Source organism: Cavia porcellus, unplaced genomic scaffold (assembly GCF_034190915.1).
Source record: "Cavia porcellus strain 051 isolate PalLab524CR breed Dunkin Hartley unplaced genomic scaffold, mCavPor4.1 scaffold_11, whole genome shotgun sequence".
NCBI lineage: Eukaryota > Metazoa > Chordata > Mammalia > Rodentia > Caviidae > Cavia > Cavia porcellus.
In genome coordinates this window covers 82840639-82858265 of record NW_026947494.1, presented here as the reverse complement: position 1 = coordinate 82858265, position 17627 = coordinate 82840639, and the positions used below count along the sequence as shown (strand labels likewise).

The window sequence follows — 17627 nt, the reverse complement described above, 5'->3', positions numbered from 1 at the left end:
TCCCAATAGTCCACAATTAGTGATACAAATCCTATTTTTATTGTTATCTGTGACGTGACTTTGATGTCATATGTTGTCTGATGTGGATCTTCTCTAAGCAACCTGTCACTGTACTGATTATATACTGATTAGCAATGTCGCCTTGGAATGCTAAGCAAAAGCATGCTGGAAGTCCTGGTTGTAAATGCTATATATACACACAGTACCTTTATATAGATATATATACTTGAGGTTCTGATTTAGAGAAAGGTCTATAAATTGCTCATTATTTTTTAGATAGATTTTTTTTAAAAAGCAAAAAAAAGAATTTTCATCTACATGATTAGTAATCTTTCGATAATTGCTATATTTTGAAGGGTGACTAGGGTATCTAAAATTTTTTTTCATCAAAATTATCAACTTGCAAAATCTAGTATCTGTGGTGATCTTTTCTAACTGCATTTTATAAGAACATTTTGGTGCTGGACAGTTCTCTTTCTTCAGTGACTTTCTTCACTGAACATCTGTGGCACTCCACTTGCCTTTTTTTAGTTCTTTTTGGCATCCATCCCCATTGCTCCTTGTATAGTTAGATGTATACTCTATACTTCTTTTAGCAGACTAAAAGAATTGTTTTTTATTTTTATGTCTTGGCAGTACTGGGATAGGACCAGGGCTGTTATACTGAGCTACATTCTTCATCCTTCCTTATTTTTTATTTTGAGACAGGGTCATGTTAAATCACTGAGTTGCCTAGGTTTGGCTTGAACTTGTGATCCTTCTTCTTTGGCCTCCCAGAATGCTTAGATCTAGGTGAGCACCACAGCTCAACTTGAAAGGCATCTTCAAAGCCTTTTAAGGAGTTCATTGTATCCAAATCTTTGATGCCTTTATTTCTCTTATACCCCTTGACAACAAGTGTTGCAATTACTGCCAAAATATACCCAAGAATGAACCGTTTATCTTCATGTTCATTTTTAAATAGGTTCAGTTCTACTAGAATCTGCTTTGGGTCACTGTAGCAGACTCCGAATTTCTTTACACTTTTTTTTGTTTTTTTTCTTGTGGTTTTGGTACTGGGAATTGTGCCTAGGATCTTCACATGGAGCTATGGTCTTCATTCCCCTATGGTAAAAATCCTTCAGTGCTTCTCCAAAGCCATTAAAATGAAGTCGAAACTTGCTATTATCTATAAGACATGGTGTAATATAATCTCTTCTTATTCTTTTACTACATTTTTCTCTTACTACTTAATTGTTTTTATTTTTATTTTTATTTTTTTTCAAGGCAAAGTCTCACTCTGTAGCTCAGGACTGGCCTCAAACCCAAAGTGATCTTTTTGCCTCAGCCTCCCAAATTCTGGGATTATAGCCTTGTGCCATCATGCTTGACTTTCCCTCATGCACTTGTAGCAACACATCAACCACATTCCTTTTTTTGGGTACTGGGGATTGAACTCCTGACCTCACGCTTGCCAAGTAGGTGCTTATGCTGCAGAGCTAAATCCCTGGCCCAAGCACATTGCTTTTAAAAGCTTTTGTAGTTTTTTTTGGTACTGCTTGAACTATGTTTCCATCAGATCTTCATACAATTCCCATTCCCACATTGCCTTCATTTTAGTTTTGGTTTATGATATTCTGTGACTATCATTGCTAAATTATATGCCCTCTGGCCATTCTCTGTGGTCCTATGTTGTTTTCAGAGCATGTAACATTAAACTGAACTTATTCATATATTTATTGTCTGGCCACCTTTATTACAGTAAACAAGGGGTGAGTAAAATGTATGATGAATATTTAAAATTTACTACAATAAAAGACAAATTGCAATTATCGCCCTCAAAGTACCACCCTCCCTGGCCTCAAACACACTTATGCTATTGTTCTTGCCATTTTCTAAAGTAGTTCTAGAAGTTCTCTTTCTTATTATTATGTAATGTGATCAAAAACAAGTGACTGCTGCTGTCAGTTATCATCCAACAGGAAAGCAAGCTCCTAAGAGCATTACAGTGTGTTCACGTCTGCCTTACTCATCAAATCTGGTATTGTACAATTTCTGGCTCTTCCCAAAGTCAGAATGGCCATAGAAAGTAAATGTTTTGAATTGATTCAGCGCATAGAGGCAACTGCAACAGTGTAACTAGATACACTCATGAAAGAGGACTTCCAAAACTGCTTCAGGAAGTAGTAAGAATTATGACATGTGTGTTTGAAGTGGAGTATATTGAGAATTAATGGCAATGTATGTTTTATTGTAGTTTTTTTTTTTAAATGTGGTGTTCAATCCTGGAAGACAGGACTTTAATTTGTTCAGTATTGTATGCCTCTAGGCGTGGTGGCACATGCCAGTAATCCCAGCACTTGGGAGGCTGAGCCAGGAGGGTTGGCATGAGTTTGAGATCAGTCTGAACTACAAAGTGAGACTATGTCTCAAAAAAAATACTCTGTACCTACAACAGTACCTACATCTAAATTAGCAGACATTAAATACTTACTGAATAAATTGGTTGTATTTTGAAAGTATAGTGTAGCTAAAATTATGGAGAATCACTTATGAGTTTAACTGTTATGTTTGAATATTTGGTGTTAGGGTGGCAAAATTGCATCCAAATGAGTATTCCATGAGTACTAAAGATGCTCTAAAATTTGATAGTCTGCCTAAAGTATGCCTTTTCCATACTCATTTTGTATCCTTTAAATTTGTCCCACCACCCTTTTTTTTTTTTTTTTTTATGCTGCAGACAATTGAACCTAGGGCATTGTACTGCTGAGGCACACCCCAAGCATTTGCTTTTTATTTTGTCCCTTTCAGAATCTGCTTGATGATGTGGAAGAGTTTCATGAACGAGCTCAGGAGGCAATGATGGATGAAACCCCGGATTCTTCCAAACTGCAGATGTTGATAGATATGGGTTCTAGTCTGTATGTGGAGCTACCTGAATTACCTCGACTGAAGCAAGAGCTACAGCAGGCTCGGTGGTTGGATGAAGTTAGACTGACCCTCTCAGACCCACAACAAGTCACTTTGGATGTCATGAAAAAGCTGATTGACTCTGGGGTAGGGCTGGCACCCCACCATGCTGTGGAGAAAGCAATGGCTGAGCTACAGGAGCTCCTTACAGTCTCTGAACGATGGGAAGAAAAGGCTAAGGTCTGCCTACAGGCAAGGTGAACACATGTTTTGGTGGCTGTTGCTTCTTTAATAACCAAGTCAGAAGGCACAGTGGGGAGGAAGAACATAAGGGCCTGTTTCATTAAATGTTTAATTAAATGTTTTGTTACTTCTTGACCGGTCATATAATGAGGCTACATGTAACAGTTTCAGATATGCACACCCTGTCCATAACTAATGATTAACAATAGTTAGAACAAAGTTATAAATGTCACCTGTATGCTATTAATGTTTACTAAGAGGAGGAGTTATAGCAATTTTTGGAGGGGACATGGTGGATTTGGATGGTCAGTTGAGAAGCTTTGAAAGAAATACAAGAATTTTGAGAGAGTGTTGAATGAGTAGGTTAAAAAAGGAAGAGGGGTAACAAATTTTATAAAGCAGATTTGACGAGTACATAGGATGTATCCATATGATAAGATAAATCTTTTTGGAGTGGAAAATTTTTTCAGGAAAGAAGAGAAGAATCAAGCAATTGAATTAGCATTGGCACTCCATTGAACTTGATGGGATTTAAGTAGTATTCATCATATTTGACTGTATGTTAATTAATTTGGCTAGTAATTAACTATGATTTTTTGTGAAAGTATTTCTTTACTAGCAAAGATTAATATTTTTATAATATTTTCTCTTGTGAGGTACAGATGAGGAGACTAGCTGGGATGCGTATTTAGAAAGAGGCACAAATAAAATTTAAAACCTCTTCTACTTCCTGCTGAGGTCTTTATGTGCTCAATTACTTTGCAAGCCACTTACTTTGGAGACATTTGGTAGGAAGTGTGTTAGGTGATTTAATTAACACAGCTCTGCCTCATTAAGAAGTTTCCATGAGTACTAAATATTTTATTCATCAGATATAAGTAGAGTATATACTAAAATTTTTAATAGCAATATTATGTAATCTGAAATAAGCAAATTATGCTACATCTTCAGATTTGTGAAAGTTTTTGGAAGCGGGAGTATTAAGTGCAAGAGCTAAGTGACTTTTGAATGTGAAAGTATGATTGGAATACCTGATGCACCTTATCATCATCTAGCAAATGAAGTTGATAGTAATCTTTGAAAACTTTTCCAAATCTACATTGAATCAGTCACCAAGTTCTGATGACTTTGCCCCCAAATATGACTGTCTAGTCTGTCTTTCAACTCTGTTTTTACAGCCCTTTTGTGTTTTACCTGGTTCTTTGCGGTATAGTAAGTAGCTACTACATATTAGGTATGGTGGAGACGGTGGTGACAATACATCAGGTCCTTCATCTCACAGAGCTAACATTCTAGTGAAGAGAATGAGAATAAATGTATGCATTTCAGGTAATTAGTGTCATGAAGAAAATAAGACTGGTGAAGAAAGAGAGGGGGATGTGATCAGAATTATCTTTTTAAAATACATCCTTAATATTCTTGATTTCTTAGCGTTGAGTGTAGGCCTTGTCACTAATTTCTTGATAGCTGTTCCCTTTGCTCTGGACCTTTTCTCTTCCTTTCAGTTTCTTCCTCAAGATGCTGGCCTAGAGCCGTTTTTCACACTGTACAATCTTTCTGGAAATTTTGTCTAATTTCTTGTCTTCATGTACCATCTTCATACTGAGCAACTCCTAGATCCTTTAGATTTCTTTCATAGATACCCTTTGCCTATTAGATAATTCCAGTCAGTGTCCTCACAGATGGCCCAAATTCTCTAAACCTTGTTACCTCTTTCCCATACCTGCTTCATTTCTTTATCTGATGAATACCATATTTCATAAGTAGGCACACAAAACTACTTCAGCAGTTAACTTTGACCATTTATTTCTGTTTTCTTCCCTCAGACTTAGTCATGTTGATTGCATTACTTCTTTGAGTTTCAGATTTTTAAAAAATTCTGATTGTAAATGGGCTGGCCTGCCTCCCTCCCTGCCTGCCCTCTCCCTTGCTTCCTTTTCTTTTTTCCTAAGGTAGAGGTCTTGCCACGTAGTTCATGCTGGCCTGGAACTTGCTGGTGGATCTAGATGGTGCTATCTTCCTGATGGTGCCTCTGCCTCCTGAGTGCTAGGGTTATAGGCATGTACTGCCATTCCCAGATTATTTTTACCTTAATTCTTCAATAAGAGCTTTGTTATGCATAGAATTCTAGGTTGATAGTTTTTGTTTGAGTCAGAGTCTCACTGTGTAACTCAGGCTAGCCTGGGCTCACTGTGTAGCTCGGGCTTGCCTTGAACTCGCGGTGATCCTTCTGCCTCTGCTTCCCAAGTGCCGGGATTATAGGCAGATGGCACCATGCCCTACTTCTAGGTTGATATTTTGTATCAGTACTTTGAAGAAATTCTGTATGCTGTTTTTAAGAGTCTTTTTGCTTGGACTGTTTGGAAGAATATTATTTCAGTCTCCTTAGACTGCTGTCATAGCTGATCTGTGTCATAGCAGGCTCTCTCCATGGTCTTGCCCTTCTCTAACTTGTTCTTTACAGTGATACTACTGTTGTCCTAAAATATAGGCATCACTGTTTCATTCCCTTGCATAGTACCCTTCACTAGTTTTGTTTGTTCCCTGAGAATGAAGTCCCAATTTCTCAGCCTAATTTATAAGACCATTTGTCATCTAGCTCTTTTCTTTTTCTTTCTTCTTCTTATTATTTTATTTATTTATTTTTTTGCCGTGGTACTGGGGATTGAACTCACAACCTCATACTTGCCAGGCAGGCACTTAGGTCACTGAGCTAAATCCCCAGCCCGTCCTTTCTTAATTATATGATTTTGCCCCATGTTTTATAATTCTTTCTTGTATATTCTATTTTCCAAACTTAGAAGTTTACCCCCACTCTGGTTCCTCATCATTATGATTAGTATGTAGATGTTTCCCCACACCCTTGTTGTTAATAGGTGGGGTTTTTCGGAGCTGGCTGAATCTTTTGTGTGAATATGGAATAAGGATATGTGATAACTAAATTGGCCCACTGATTGGTTTAGCATAGTTTTGAGTATGGATAATAGAAAGGCTCATGCTGGGTATGGGAGGTACCTGCCAATATGCTTGTAGCCTGAATGAAAGAAAAGGGACAGAAGGAAAGCAAGCAGATTGCTTCTCGTCTGCCATATCATGAGCTGTTTTTCCTTGGCTATGCCACCCTGCGTTGGAGCCAGCTGACTGGACCACAGCTTCTACAAACTGTGAGCTAAAGTAAACTTTTCCTCCTTTAATCTGTGGATGTTGAATATTTTGTTCCAGCAAGCAAAAAGTTAAGACCCTCCCACATACCACATTCTTTCTCAGGACCTTCGAACACATGTATTTTGATCTCCGGTGAAGCACGCCTACCTGTTCCCCACCATGCCCTTAGTGCACTTCCAGCATTCCCTGTCCTGCCTCTGGTGCCATCTTCTCTGACTAACTCCTGTTTAGAAAAGATGGAAAGGTTTAGATGTCATTTCTGGGATGCCTTCTTTAACCTGTCAAATTAATTTGGTCTTCCTATATATTTTGAAGTACTTTTACTTTCCTTTATCACCCCACTTAATCAGAGTCCCTCTAATTCCTCATTAATAATCTCTCCCACAAGATTAAAATGTTTCATGAGGCCGAGGCTTGTCATTCTTGCTCTTTGGCCATCTCGGGGACTTAGATTAGTGCCAGCACATGGTAGAACAATAGATGATGAAACTCACTCTTTGTTGCTTCCTGTTGTTTTACATAGTAAAATTCATGTTTCTTGAAACTAATCTGTTGTGTCTTTTCTATCAGATTCACTTATCTTCTCCTCCTGCCCCCCGTGTACCCCACACCATGTACCCCACCTTAAGCTGAACTGTACCAACTTATTTTTATATTTGTGTATACCTTTGTTCACTGGTTTCTTTAATCTTTCCATTGGCAAAATCATACTTCTTTAAGGCCTGGGTCAGAGTTGTTCTTAGCTTTGAAAGCACAATTAATTGTTACTCTTCATGGGTTGTAAACCCATGATAATTTGTTCCCACATAAGTAATCCTTATCTTATATTTTGATTAGATGAGAATAAGGTTTATATTTTATTCATCTTTGTATAACTAGATATTAATGAAGTTTAGCTAAATATGCATGATCAGTATTAAGAGATTCTTGGTCTTTTGCTTCTCTCATTGCTATGACGTACACATCTCAGACCATTTCAGGTATTGTGGAGAGTTGGAGTAGAGGCATTACAGTGCTGGGTAGGCAAAGGGTCTTGGAGCCGAAACTCATTTCATACTTCCTTTATTTACTGAAGAACTGTGTCCTTTGTTTACTGAAGAACTTGGGGGAAAAAATCTTAACCTTCTTTGAGTTAGTTTTCAAAAATGATAGCTACTTTGCCTCCTTAATAGAATTGTGGTAAGAATTAAATGAATTTAAAACAATTGAATATATATGAAAATCTTTGCATATTATAAAATGCTATTTAAATGTTGGTAGTGGTTGAACTTTCTTACGCTCATGCATCTGACCCTGTTGTTCTTTTAGACCTCGGCACAGTGTGGCAAGTTTAGAAAGCATTGTCAATGAAGCCAAAAACATTCCAGCTTTTCTACCCAATGTGTTGTCCCTCAAAGAAGCCTTACAAAAGGCTCGAGAGTGGACAGCAAAAGTGGAAGCTATTCAGGTAAGGAGACTTTTGTATTAACCTTCTTGTCAGGTAGTACCTTAGATGAATCTTTTAAGCCTTCAGTTCTTCACAATTGAACAATCATAGTAAAATAGTAACAGTTAAAGTTCACTTATTCTTCCATCTCATAATTTAGAATAAAGATTATTTTGACATTATTAGTTTTTGTTATCAAAGGTGATGGAATTAGCTGTTCAGCCCTTACCAGCAGAGAGTTTATTACCTTATAAGTTTCTTTTTCTGTGTACATTAATAGTAAATAAGAGGCAGAAAAATACAACTGAATGAGTCTTAACTGAATACTACAGCACTCCTGGTTTGGGAGCAGCTGTTTGAGAGAAGTATTGAGAAAGATAGGATGCTGGTCTTCAAAATAGCATATTTTTCTAGTTGGAGATACATATTATACATATGTAATTCCAAGCAGTGCCAGGCATGATAGTGCATCCTTGTAATCCCAACACATGGGCGACTGAGACAGGAGGATTGCTATCAGTTCAAGACCAGCCTGCACTTCATAGTGAGAACCTGTTTCAAAAACAAAAACGTTCAAAACAGTAAAACTGCTTTATAGTAGTAAATATGTTATTCTTGGCTTGATCTGTGAAGATATGTTGGAATTATAAAAGGCTGTTAATAGCAGCTACAGTATACTATATATGTAAGAATTCTCATTTTCTTTCACCTCTTAGCGCTTCTCTCTCTCTCTGTCTCTGTCTCTGTCTCTGTCTCTCCCTCTGCCCTTTAAATGAAAGATAAGGAACTTAGAAAATTAGGAAGTGCTCAGTGGACAATGGTATGGGTTAAAGATGGAGGTGACCCAGAGCCCTCAACGGAAGTTAGATTTTTTGGTAGTAGGTATAAGATTGAATATTTGGTGAGATTTTGATCTTCCTTGGATAGATGTACTGGCCTTTGGATGAACTTTGTTCTGGTTATTGTAAATCCATGCAGAAGTTGAGGTATAGGTGTAATGGAAATATTAGGAATTCACAGCAGTTTTTTTGTACTGGAATTGAACTCATGATGTTGTACTTGCCAGGCAGCTGCTGTGCCATTGAGCTGTATTCCTGGCCCCACAGATAGTTTCTTTTAAACACAAAAGTTAACCCTAAACTTGTAAGTTCTTCCAACAGTATATTGTCACGCTCCATAAGGAACTCAAATTGTGTGAGGATCTACTTTTGTTTTTCAGAGTGGCAGCAATTATGCTTACTTGGAGCAGCTTGAAAGCTTGTCTGCTAAAGGGCGCCCTATCCCTGTGCGACTTGATGCACTGCCACAGGTGGAGTCACAGGTGGCAGCAGCACGGGCCTGGAGAGAACGCACAGGGCGGACCTTTCTGAAGAAGAACTCCAGCCATACGTTGTTACAGGTGGAGTGTAGTTTATTACACATATCCTAAATTCTCACCAGCATTTGTCTTTTTATCTTTCTTTAAATTTTGTCTTTTTGAGACAGGGTCTCGTTGTGTGCAATTCAGGCTGGCCTTGAGTTCACTTTGTAGCCCAGGCTGGTCTGGAACTCACAATAATCTTCCTACGTTAATCTCCTGAGTGCTGGAATTATAGGTGTGAGCCACCATGTACAGCTGTCTCATCAGCATTTGATAGACTGTTAACCTGCAGATGATATAGTACTGGTAAAGGTTATTTTCTGTTTAATCTTGTCATCATAACAAGTGATTCCTATTAAGTAGTATCAGATGTTCACCTGAAACCTTGAGACCTTACACAAACCCATTTCCGGGTAATTTTGTTATTTGTCCAGAAAAAGCAGGTAGCTGCATCTCAACTCTATTATTATTAGATTCTGTCACTGACAGAAAGTTTAAATACTCAGATGTCCTTTTTGTATTGAGCAGTTGAACATGGTAGTTAAGAGCATAGGCCTTGAAGTAAAATAGTTTATTTATCGTGTTTTGTTCCTTAATTACTAACCCTGTGTTCCTGGGTGTCTTAGTTACTTTTTACTCGTCGCTGAGACCAAATACCTGAAGCCCAAAGTTTGGAAAGGAAAGGTGTATTTCTTACAGTTTTTGGAGGTTTCGGTCCCCACACAGTTGGTTCCAAGACAGGCGGGCATGGCTGGGCTACAGTTCATGGCAGCTGCAAATAGCAAACCGGAACCAGCAAAAAGAGCAAGACACACCTTCTTCCTGGCTCCACATCACATCCTGGCTCACCCCTATGTGGGTAGAGCACTGACAGTATCAATCCAAGCACTAGACAATGAACCAATCACAAGTACACAATACAAACTCATGAGGCCTGGGGGACACAGGCATAAACCATGGCACTGGGCAAGTTGTTCCTTTTCTGATATGTTTCCTTTGTAAAATGTGGAAAATAGATACCTACTGCATAGGGTTGTTGAAAGTATTAAATTAGATAATATGTGTATAGTTCTTTAAGAAATGCCTGGGAGAATTAAAAACATTGTACCACAGTGATACATGTGCACCCATGTCCATGTTTATAGCAGCACAATTTGTAGTAGCTACATCTTGGAAACAATCTGAATGCCTATCAGCTGAGGAGTAGATAAAAAGATGTGTTTTTAAAAATATAATGGAGTACTACTCAGCAATAAACAATAATATGCTGGAGACTTCTGTAGGTAAATGATACAACTTAAGACCATACTCATAAGAGAAATAAATCAGATTCACATAAACATCATTCATATTGTCTCCCTAATGTGACAAGCTGAAAAAGTAAAATCCACATATACAATAGATATTGTGAAATAGGAAGAAATTGTTTAAAAGGAAAGAGAAACTGGGGTGGGGTAAAGGAAAAAAGAAAGGGAAAAACAAAACAAAAAAAAAATATATATATATATATATATACACACACACACACAAAATAGTTTGGATAGTTATATTACTAATTTCTCTTAATTCATTTAAAGGAAAGTTTGTGCTAATATTGTTTGTACAATTAAATGCTGAAATCTTGTACTCTGAGTTATTTATTTATTTATTTTGGTACCAGGGATCAAACTTAACAACCTCCTGCTTGCCAAGTAGGCACTTAAGTCACTGAGCTAAATCCTTGGCCCTGAGTAACTAATTTAAAGATAATGATAAACAATGTATTAATTATTGTTACTTTCCTGTTGTTTTGAAATTTAAAAACTTTTTTTCTTTAAAGTAAAATTAAAAGAAATGCCTGTGATATGGGGAATGTTTCCTTTTACCATTTTCACTTATAAGATTCTTTTGAAAATCAAAGTTCATATTTTGTTTTTATTTTTAGGTGCTGAGCCCTCGGACTGACATTGGTGTATATGGGAGCAGTAAAAACAGAAGGAAAAAAGCAAAAGAAATAATAGAAAAAGAAAAAGAAAAAGATGTGGACCTTGAGCCTTTGAGTGATCTGGAGGAAGGACTGGAGGAAACTAGAGATACGGCCATGGTGGTAAGAGACTGTGTTCACTTCTGTAGTACAGAATTCTCTGAAGGTGTTAAGGTGTGTGTGTGTTTTTTTTGTATTTTTGACTGTTTATACTTTGTATGCTTTATTTTTGACATCTTTCATAGTGCAAAAAGTTCACTATTTTGCTTGCTTCCCAAATTGTCTTTCCTCCATTTGTTACCTTTATTGTTATTGTTATTTTATTTTATTGGTACTAGGAATTGAACTCGCAACCTCATGCATGCAGGCAGGCACTTATGCCACTGAGCTAAATCCCTGGCCCCTGTGATTTTATTTTAAGGAGGGGGAAAAAAAAACCCTTCAAGACAATAAGAGGGTGACAGTGATTAATATATTGTGTATCACTGTCTTTAAGTTAGTCGGAGTGCAGGATTTTGGCATTTAATTGTCCAAACAATATTAGCAGAACTAAGAGAAATTAGTGGTGTAATTATCTTAACTATTGTGTGTGTATGTGTAGTTTTTTAGTTTTTATTTTTTCCACTTCACTCTTCCTTCTTTTCTCCATTCCCCCATCCTGGTTTCTCTTCCCTTTTGAAGCTTCATCTCATTTTATAGTATCTGTTGTACAATCTGTATCTTATTTACTCTTGGCTTCTCACACTAGGGAGACAATATGATGTCTACACATGTTCATCTAGTTTATTTCACATATGAGTATAGTCTTCAAATTCATCCATTTAAAATCTCCAGTTTATTCTTCTTTATGGCTTAGTAGTATTCCATTGTAGGAAAAAGACAGCATCTTTTTTATCCATTCCTCAGTTGATAGGCATTTGAGTTGTTTCTAACATCTCACAATTACAAATTGTGCTGCTGTAAACATGGGTGCACATATATTGTTGATAGGCATTTGAGTTGTTTCTAACATCTCACAATTACAAATTGTGCTGCTGTAAACATGGGTGCACATACATTGCTGAGGTGCAATGCTTTTAATTCTTCTGGGATGATACTCAAAAGGAAATGGCTGGGTCAAACCGAACTCCTAATGCTAGTTTCTTGAGGAATCTCCACACTGATTTCCACAGTGGTTGCACCAGTCTGTACTTCCACCAACAAGGGAGAGGGGTTCCTTTTTCCCCCAGCCCGTCCAGCAGTTGTTATTGGTTGATATTTTTGATAATAGCCATTCTTTCTGGGTGAGATGGAATCTCAGTGTTGTTTTAATTTGCATCTCTCAAATGACCAGGGATGTTAAACATTTTTTCATATGTTTATATTTCTTTATCTGAGAAGTGTGTATTCATCTCAGATGCCATTTTTGGACTGGGTCTTTAAATCTAGGAGGACTGATTTTTTTTTTTTTTTTTTTTTTTTTTTTGAGTTTTATGTTCTCTGTAGTAATCCTGAGGAATAGCTGGCAAACATTTTTTCCAACATTGTGGGTTGTCTTTTCACTTTGTTGGTGGTTTCTCTTGCTGTGCAAAAGCTTTGCAGTAGTGTGAGATCCCAGTTGTTGATTGTTTTTGATAGTTCCTGTGCGATCGGGGTTTTATTTATGAAGTCTTTGCTTACACCAGTGTCTTCAAGAGTTTTACCTATTCTGTCTTCCAACAGATTTAATGTTTCTATTTTAATATGGGAATATTTGCTCCATTTCAAATTTAGGTTAGTATATGGTGAGAGATATGGGTCCAGAACAGAGCCAGTTTCTCCAGCAGCTTTTATTAAAGAAGCTGTTTTTCTTCAGTGAATGTGTTTGGCACCTTTGTCCAAGATAAGATGGCTTAGAATGTCTGGAGTTCTTTCTTTTTTCTTTAATTTAATTTAATTTAATTTAATTTAATTTAATTTAGTATTTGGTACTGGGGATCAAACTCATGACCTTGCACTTGCCAGGCAGGCGCTGTGCCTCTGAGCTAAATCCTGGCCCCTGTCTGAAGTTATTTCTGCATCTTCTAATCTGTTCCCTTGATCTTTGATGCTGTTCCCCCTTCCCCCCAGTACCACACTGTGTTTTGTTTTTCTTTTCTTTTCTTTTCTTTTCTTTTCTTTTCTTTTCTTTTCTTTTCTTTTGTTACTGGGAACTGAACAGCTGGTGCGCTTATTACTGCTCAGCTATATCCCTGGCCCTGCCATGCTGTTTCTAATCACAGTAGCTTTACAGTATAATTTTTAGTCAGAGATTGTGATGCCCCCTGCCTTGCCTTTGTTGCCCAGAATTGCCTTTGCTATTCTAAGTCTCCTCTGGTTCCAGATAAATTTTAGTATTGTTTTCTCTAATTCTGTGAGATACACTATTGGAATTCTAGTTAGAATTGCATTAAATCTGTATAACAGTTTTGGAAGTATGGCCATTTTCACTATATTGGTTCTTCCTAACCAAAAACAAGGAATGTCTTCCCATTTTCTTATGTCCTCTTCAGTCTCCTTTTTCAGACTACTATAGTATTCAATGTAAAGGTTTTTTACATCCTTTGATAGGTTGATTCCTAAGTATTTCATTTTTTGGATGCTATTGTCAGAAGTATTGTTTCCCTGTGTTTGTTATTTGTGTACAAAGAAGGCTATTGATTTTTGAGTGTTTGTGACTTTGTATCCAACTATGCTACTGAATTTACATATTAAATCTAGACAATTTTTTAGTGGAGTTTTTGGAGTCTTCCATATAGAGTATCATGTCATCTGCAAATAATAATTTAATTTCTTCCTTTCCTAACTCCTTTAATTTATTTCTCTTGTCTAATTTCTGTGGCTAAAGTTTCCAAAACTATGTTAAGTAAGAGTGGAGACACTGTACATCCTTGTCTTGTTTCTGATTTTAGAGTGAAAGCTTTCAGTTTTGTCCTGAGTAATATGAGGTTGTCTGTTGGCTTGTCATAGATGGCTTTTATCAGATTGAGATAAAAAATTTTGTATTCCAATTTTCTGTAGGATTTTTATCATGAATGGGTACTGGACTTTGTAAAAAGCTGTTCCTGTACCTATTAAAATGATCATATGATTTTTGTCCTTGGCTCTGTTAATATGATGTATTACACTTACTAATTTACAAATGTTAAACCATTCCTGAATTCGTGGGATGAATCTCACTTGGTCATGGTGTAAATTATCTCTTGATGATTTGCCACATTCTGTTTGCAAGTGTTGTAATGAGGATTTTTGCATTTGTGCTCATTAGGGAGATTGGCCTATAATTAATTCTAGTTGAAGTTGAGTCCTTCCAGCATCAGGGTAATACTTGCTTCCAGGAATGAGTTTGGGAGTAGCGGTTTCCTTTCAATTCCATTAAAGAGCCTGAGAAGTAGTGGTTTTAGGTGTTTTCTAAATCTTTTGTAGAATTCAGCAGTGAATCCATCAGGACCTGGGCTTTTCTTTGTGATAGGTTTTTCATTGCATCTTGGATTTCCTTGATTGATATTGGTTTATTTAAGATTTTTATATCCTTTTGATTTGAATTTGGTAGCTCATATGTTTCTAGGAATCTGTCCATTTTTTTCTGCCTTTCCCATCTTATTAGAATACAAGTTTTCAAAGTAGTAATAGATGATACTGTGAATTTCTGCAGGGTCTGTTGTGATTTAACCCTTTTCATTCCTTATTGTGTGGATTTGAGTATTTTCTTTCCTTTTTTTGATAAGATTAGATAAGGGTTTGTCAGTTCTATTTATCTTTCAAAGAACCAATTCTTGAGTTCGATTTTTTTGTATTGTTTTTTAAGTCTCCAGTGCATTAATTTCTGCTCTGATCTTTATAATTTCCTTCCTCAAATGAGATTTTTTGGTTTAGCCTGCTTTTCTTTTTCTAGATGTTTAAGATTCACTATTAAGTTGTTCATATGCACTTGCTCTGTTTCCTTGATACGAGTATTTACTACTGTAAATTTCCCTCTTAGGCTGTTTTTATTGTGTCCCATAAGTTCCAGTATGTTGTATTGTTGTTATCATTGTAAAAACTATCTAATTTCTTCTTTAACTTCATCTGTGACCCATGGGTTGTTCAGAAGGCTACTGTTTAATTTCCATGTGTTTATGAAGTTTTCGTGGTTTTTTTTTTTGCTGTAGGTTTCCAATTTCATTGCACTATGATTAGATAATACGCATGGGATAATTTCAGCTCCTTTGCATTTACTTAAACATGTTCTCTGAGCTAGTATGAGGTCTATTTTGGAGAAAATCCCATATGCTGCTGAGAAGAATGTGTATTCTGATGTTGCGGGGTGAAATGCTCTATAGATATCTACCAAGTCCATTTCCTCAACAGTTTGGTTCAGTTTTAATATTGCATTGTTTGTATTTTGTCTAGTTGATCTATCTTTTTGTGACAGTGGGGTATTGAATTCACGATTACAACTGTATTAGTGCACCATTACAACTGTATTATTTGAGTTTTCATGCCTGTCAGTATTCGTTATATGTAGCTGGGTGCATTGGTATTTGGGGTGTGTGTGTGTGGTTGTTATCTCTTCCTCCTGGATTATTCCCTTTACGAGGATGTAGTAATTTTCATTGTCTCTCTTAATCAGTGTTGGCTTGAAATTCTGCAAATAAAATAGCTATCCTTGCTTTTTTCTGGGTTACTGTCACATTGTCACATTGTTTTCCATTCATTTGACTTTCAGTCTATGAATTTCTTTTTTAATTAAATGTTTCTTGTATGTAGCATGTTGTTGAATCTTATTTTTTGATTGGTGAATTGAGACCATTAACATTGATGGTATAACTGACATGTATTGACTTACTGTTGTAGTCAGGAGTTGTAAGGAGAACAATTAGAATCAGGACATGGAATTTATAATATTTTTATAATGGTCACCTACAGTTGACACAAGAAAGTTAGGAAATCTATCCACAGCACCATACACATGACAGTGCCTCCCAGGAGTCCAACTGGAGCCCTAGAGCCCACAAGAAGGACTCACGCCAGTCTCTTTTACGGAACTTTTCTGGGAAGGCCTAAAGGTCAGAGGTGGAAGCTAGAAAGTCTTTGCCAGCGTGGTGAAGTAGCTGTGCAGGTGGGATGAAGGTTCTACGCTAGAGCCATGAAGTCACACAACAAAAACCAGGGCTGTCCTGAAAAGCACCACAGCCATCCTCAGAGACACAGAGGCCCTGAGCTCTTGTGACGATAAGCACAGTCGAGTACGTGCCAGGAAGCCAGTGTGAGGAGTTCATCCTGGAGATTAAGCAGCACACATCTTCCCCTCTGGAGCCAGGAAGCAATGCTCGATATAAGGACCAGAGCTTCTCCAGGAGAACCAACAGCTCAGACAGCAACACGTAGAACCCATAACACCTCAACACCTTAACACCTCCTTTCTCCTTCTCCACATCTGTGTTTATGCTGGCAACTTTGTTCAGGTGAAACATCTATGCTCAGTACCACGGTGATTTAATTCAGCTGGCGTTAAGTTGACAGCCAGTTTCCAATCCATAACACTTAGGCTTGTCATGTTATTTTCCTGTTGTTGCTTCCCCTCTTTTTTTCCCCCTTCCTTCTTTTTTTTTTTTTTTTTTTTTGTCCTGCCTGGTGGATTCATGGAGTTGTAGTCCTTGTTACCTCTTTCTAGAATGTCCTTCAAAACATTTTGGAGTGCTGGTTTGATGGTCATAAATTTCCTTGGATGTTTTTTCTCATGGAATTATTTCTCCATAAGTGTTGAAAGATAGTTTTGTGGGGTACATCAATCTGTGCTGAAGGTTGTTTTATAACTTGAAGTGCTTCACTCCAGAATCTCCTTGACTTGAGGGTTGGTTCTGAGAAGTTGGCTGTGATTCTTATGGGCTTTCTTTATAGGTGGTTTCTTTCTTTTTCCTAACAGTTTAAGATTCTATTCTTATGTTGAATTTCTGGAATCTTGACTATGATATGCCTGGCTAGATAGATAGAGTATATGTGTGTGTGTGTGTGTGTGTGTGTGTGTGTGTGTGTGTGTGCGCGCGCATGTGTGTACAGGCATTTTAGACAGGGTTTCACTGTGTCGTTCAGGCTGGCTTTGAAATCACTTTGTAGCCCAGGATGTCCTCGAACACACAGCAATCTTTCTGCCTCAGCCCACCCCCACCCCCAAGTGCTGGAATTATAGGCATATGTCATCATGCCTGGCTCTATAGATTGTTTTGTTTTGGTCATGGCTAATTGAAGTCTATATGCCTCACTTATCTGTATGTCAATTTTTTTTTTACCTCTGTCAGAGAAATTGTCTGCCGTAAATGCCTGGGAACCTTTTTTTTTTTTTTTCATAATATTGTTTGTACTATCTCCTGCTTTTTCATTCAGTCTAATCAGTCTTAAAATATTTTTTGCCTCGTCTAGCAGCTGCTGGACTGATTTCTCATGATCCCTTGCTTTTTTTTTTTTTTTTGGTACCGGGATCGAACTCACAACCTTGCACTTGCCAGGCAGGCGCTTAAGCCACTGAGCTAAATCCCCGGCCTGATCTCTTGCTATTTTAAAGAAATCTTTGTTTTCATGTTCAATAACTGCAAACCTGTCTT

The 17627-nt window shown here is 37.3% G+C and overlaps 1 protein-coding gene across 5 annotated transcripts in view; it reads left to right on the top strand.

The window, feature by feature from the left end:
• The window catches only part of Kdm5a (lysine demethylase 5A), a 108425-nt gene that overhangs the window by 53996 nt on the left and 36802 nt on the right, over positions 1–17627 (top strand). For all 5 annotated transcript variants that reach the window (XM_063258552.1, XM_063258550.1, XM_063258554.1 and 2 more), the window contains 4 exons: positions 2791–3146; positions 7606–7744; positions 8943–9122; positions 11008–11169. In XM_063258552.1, coding sequence (XP_063114622.1) covers positions 2791–3146; positions 7606–7744; positions 8943–9122; positions 11008–11169 — 837 coding nt within the window. The remainder of the gene's footprint in view (positions 1–2790; positions 3147–7605; positions 7745–8942; positions 9123–11007; positions 11170–17627) is intronic.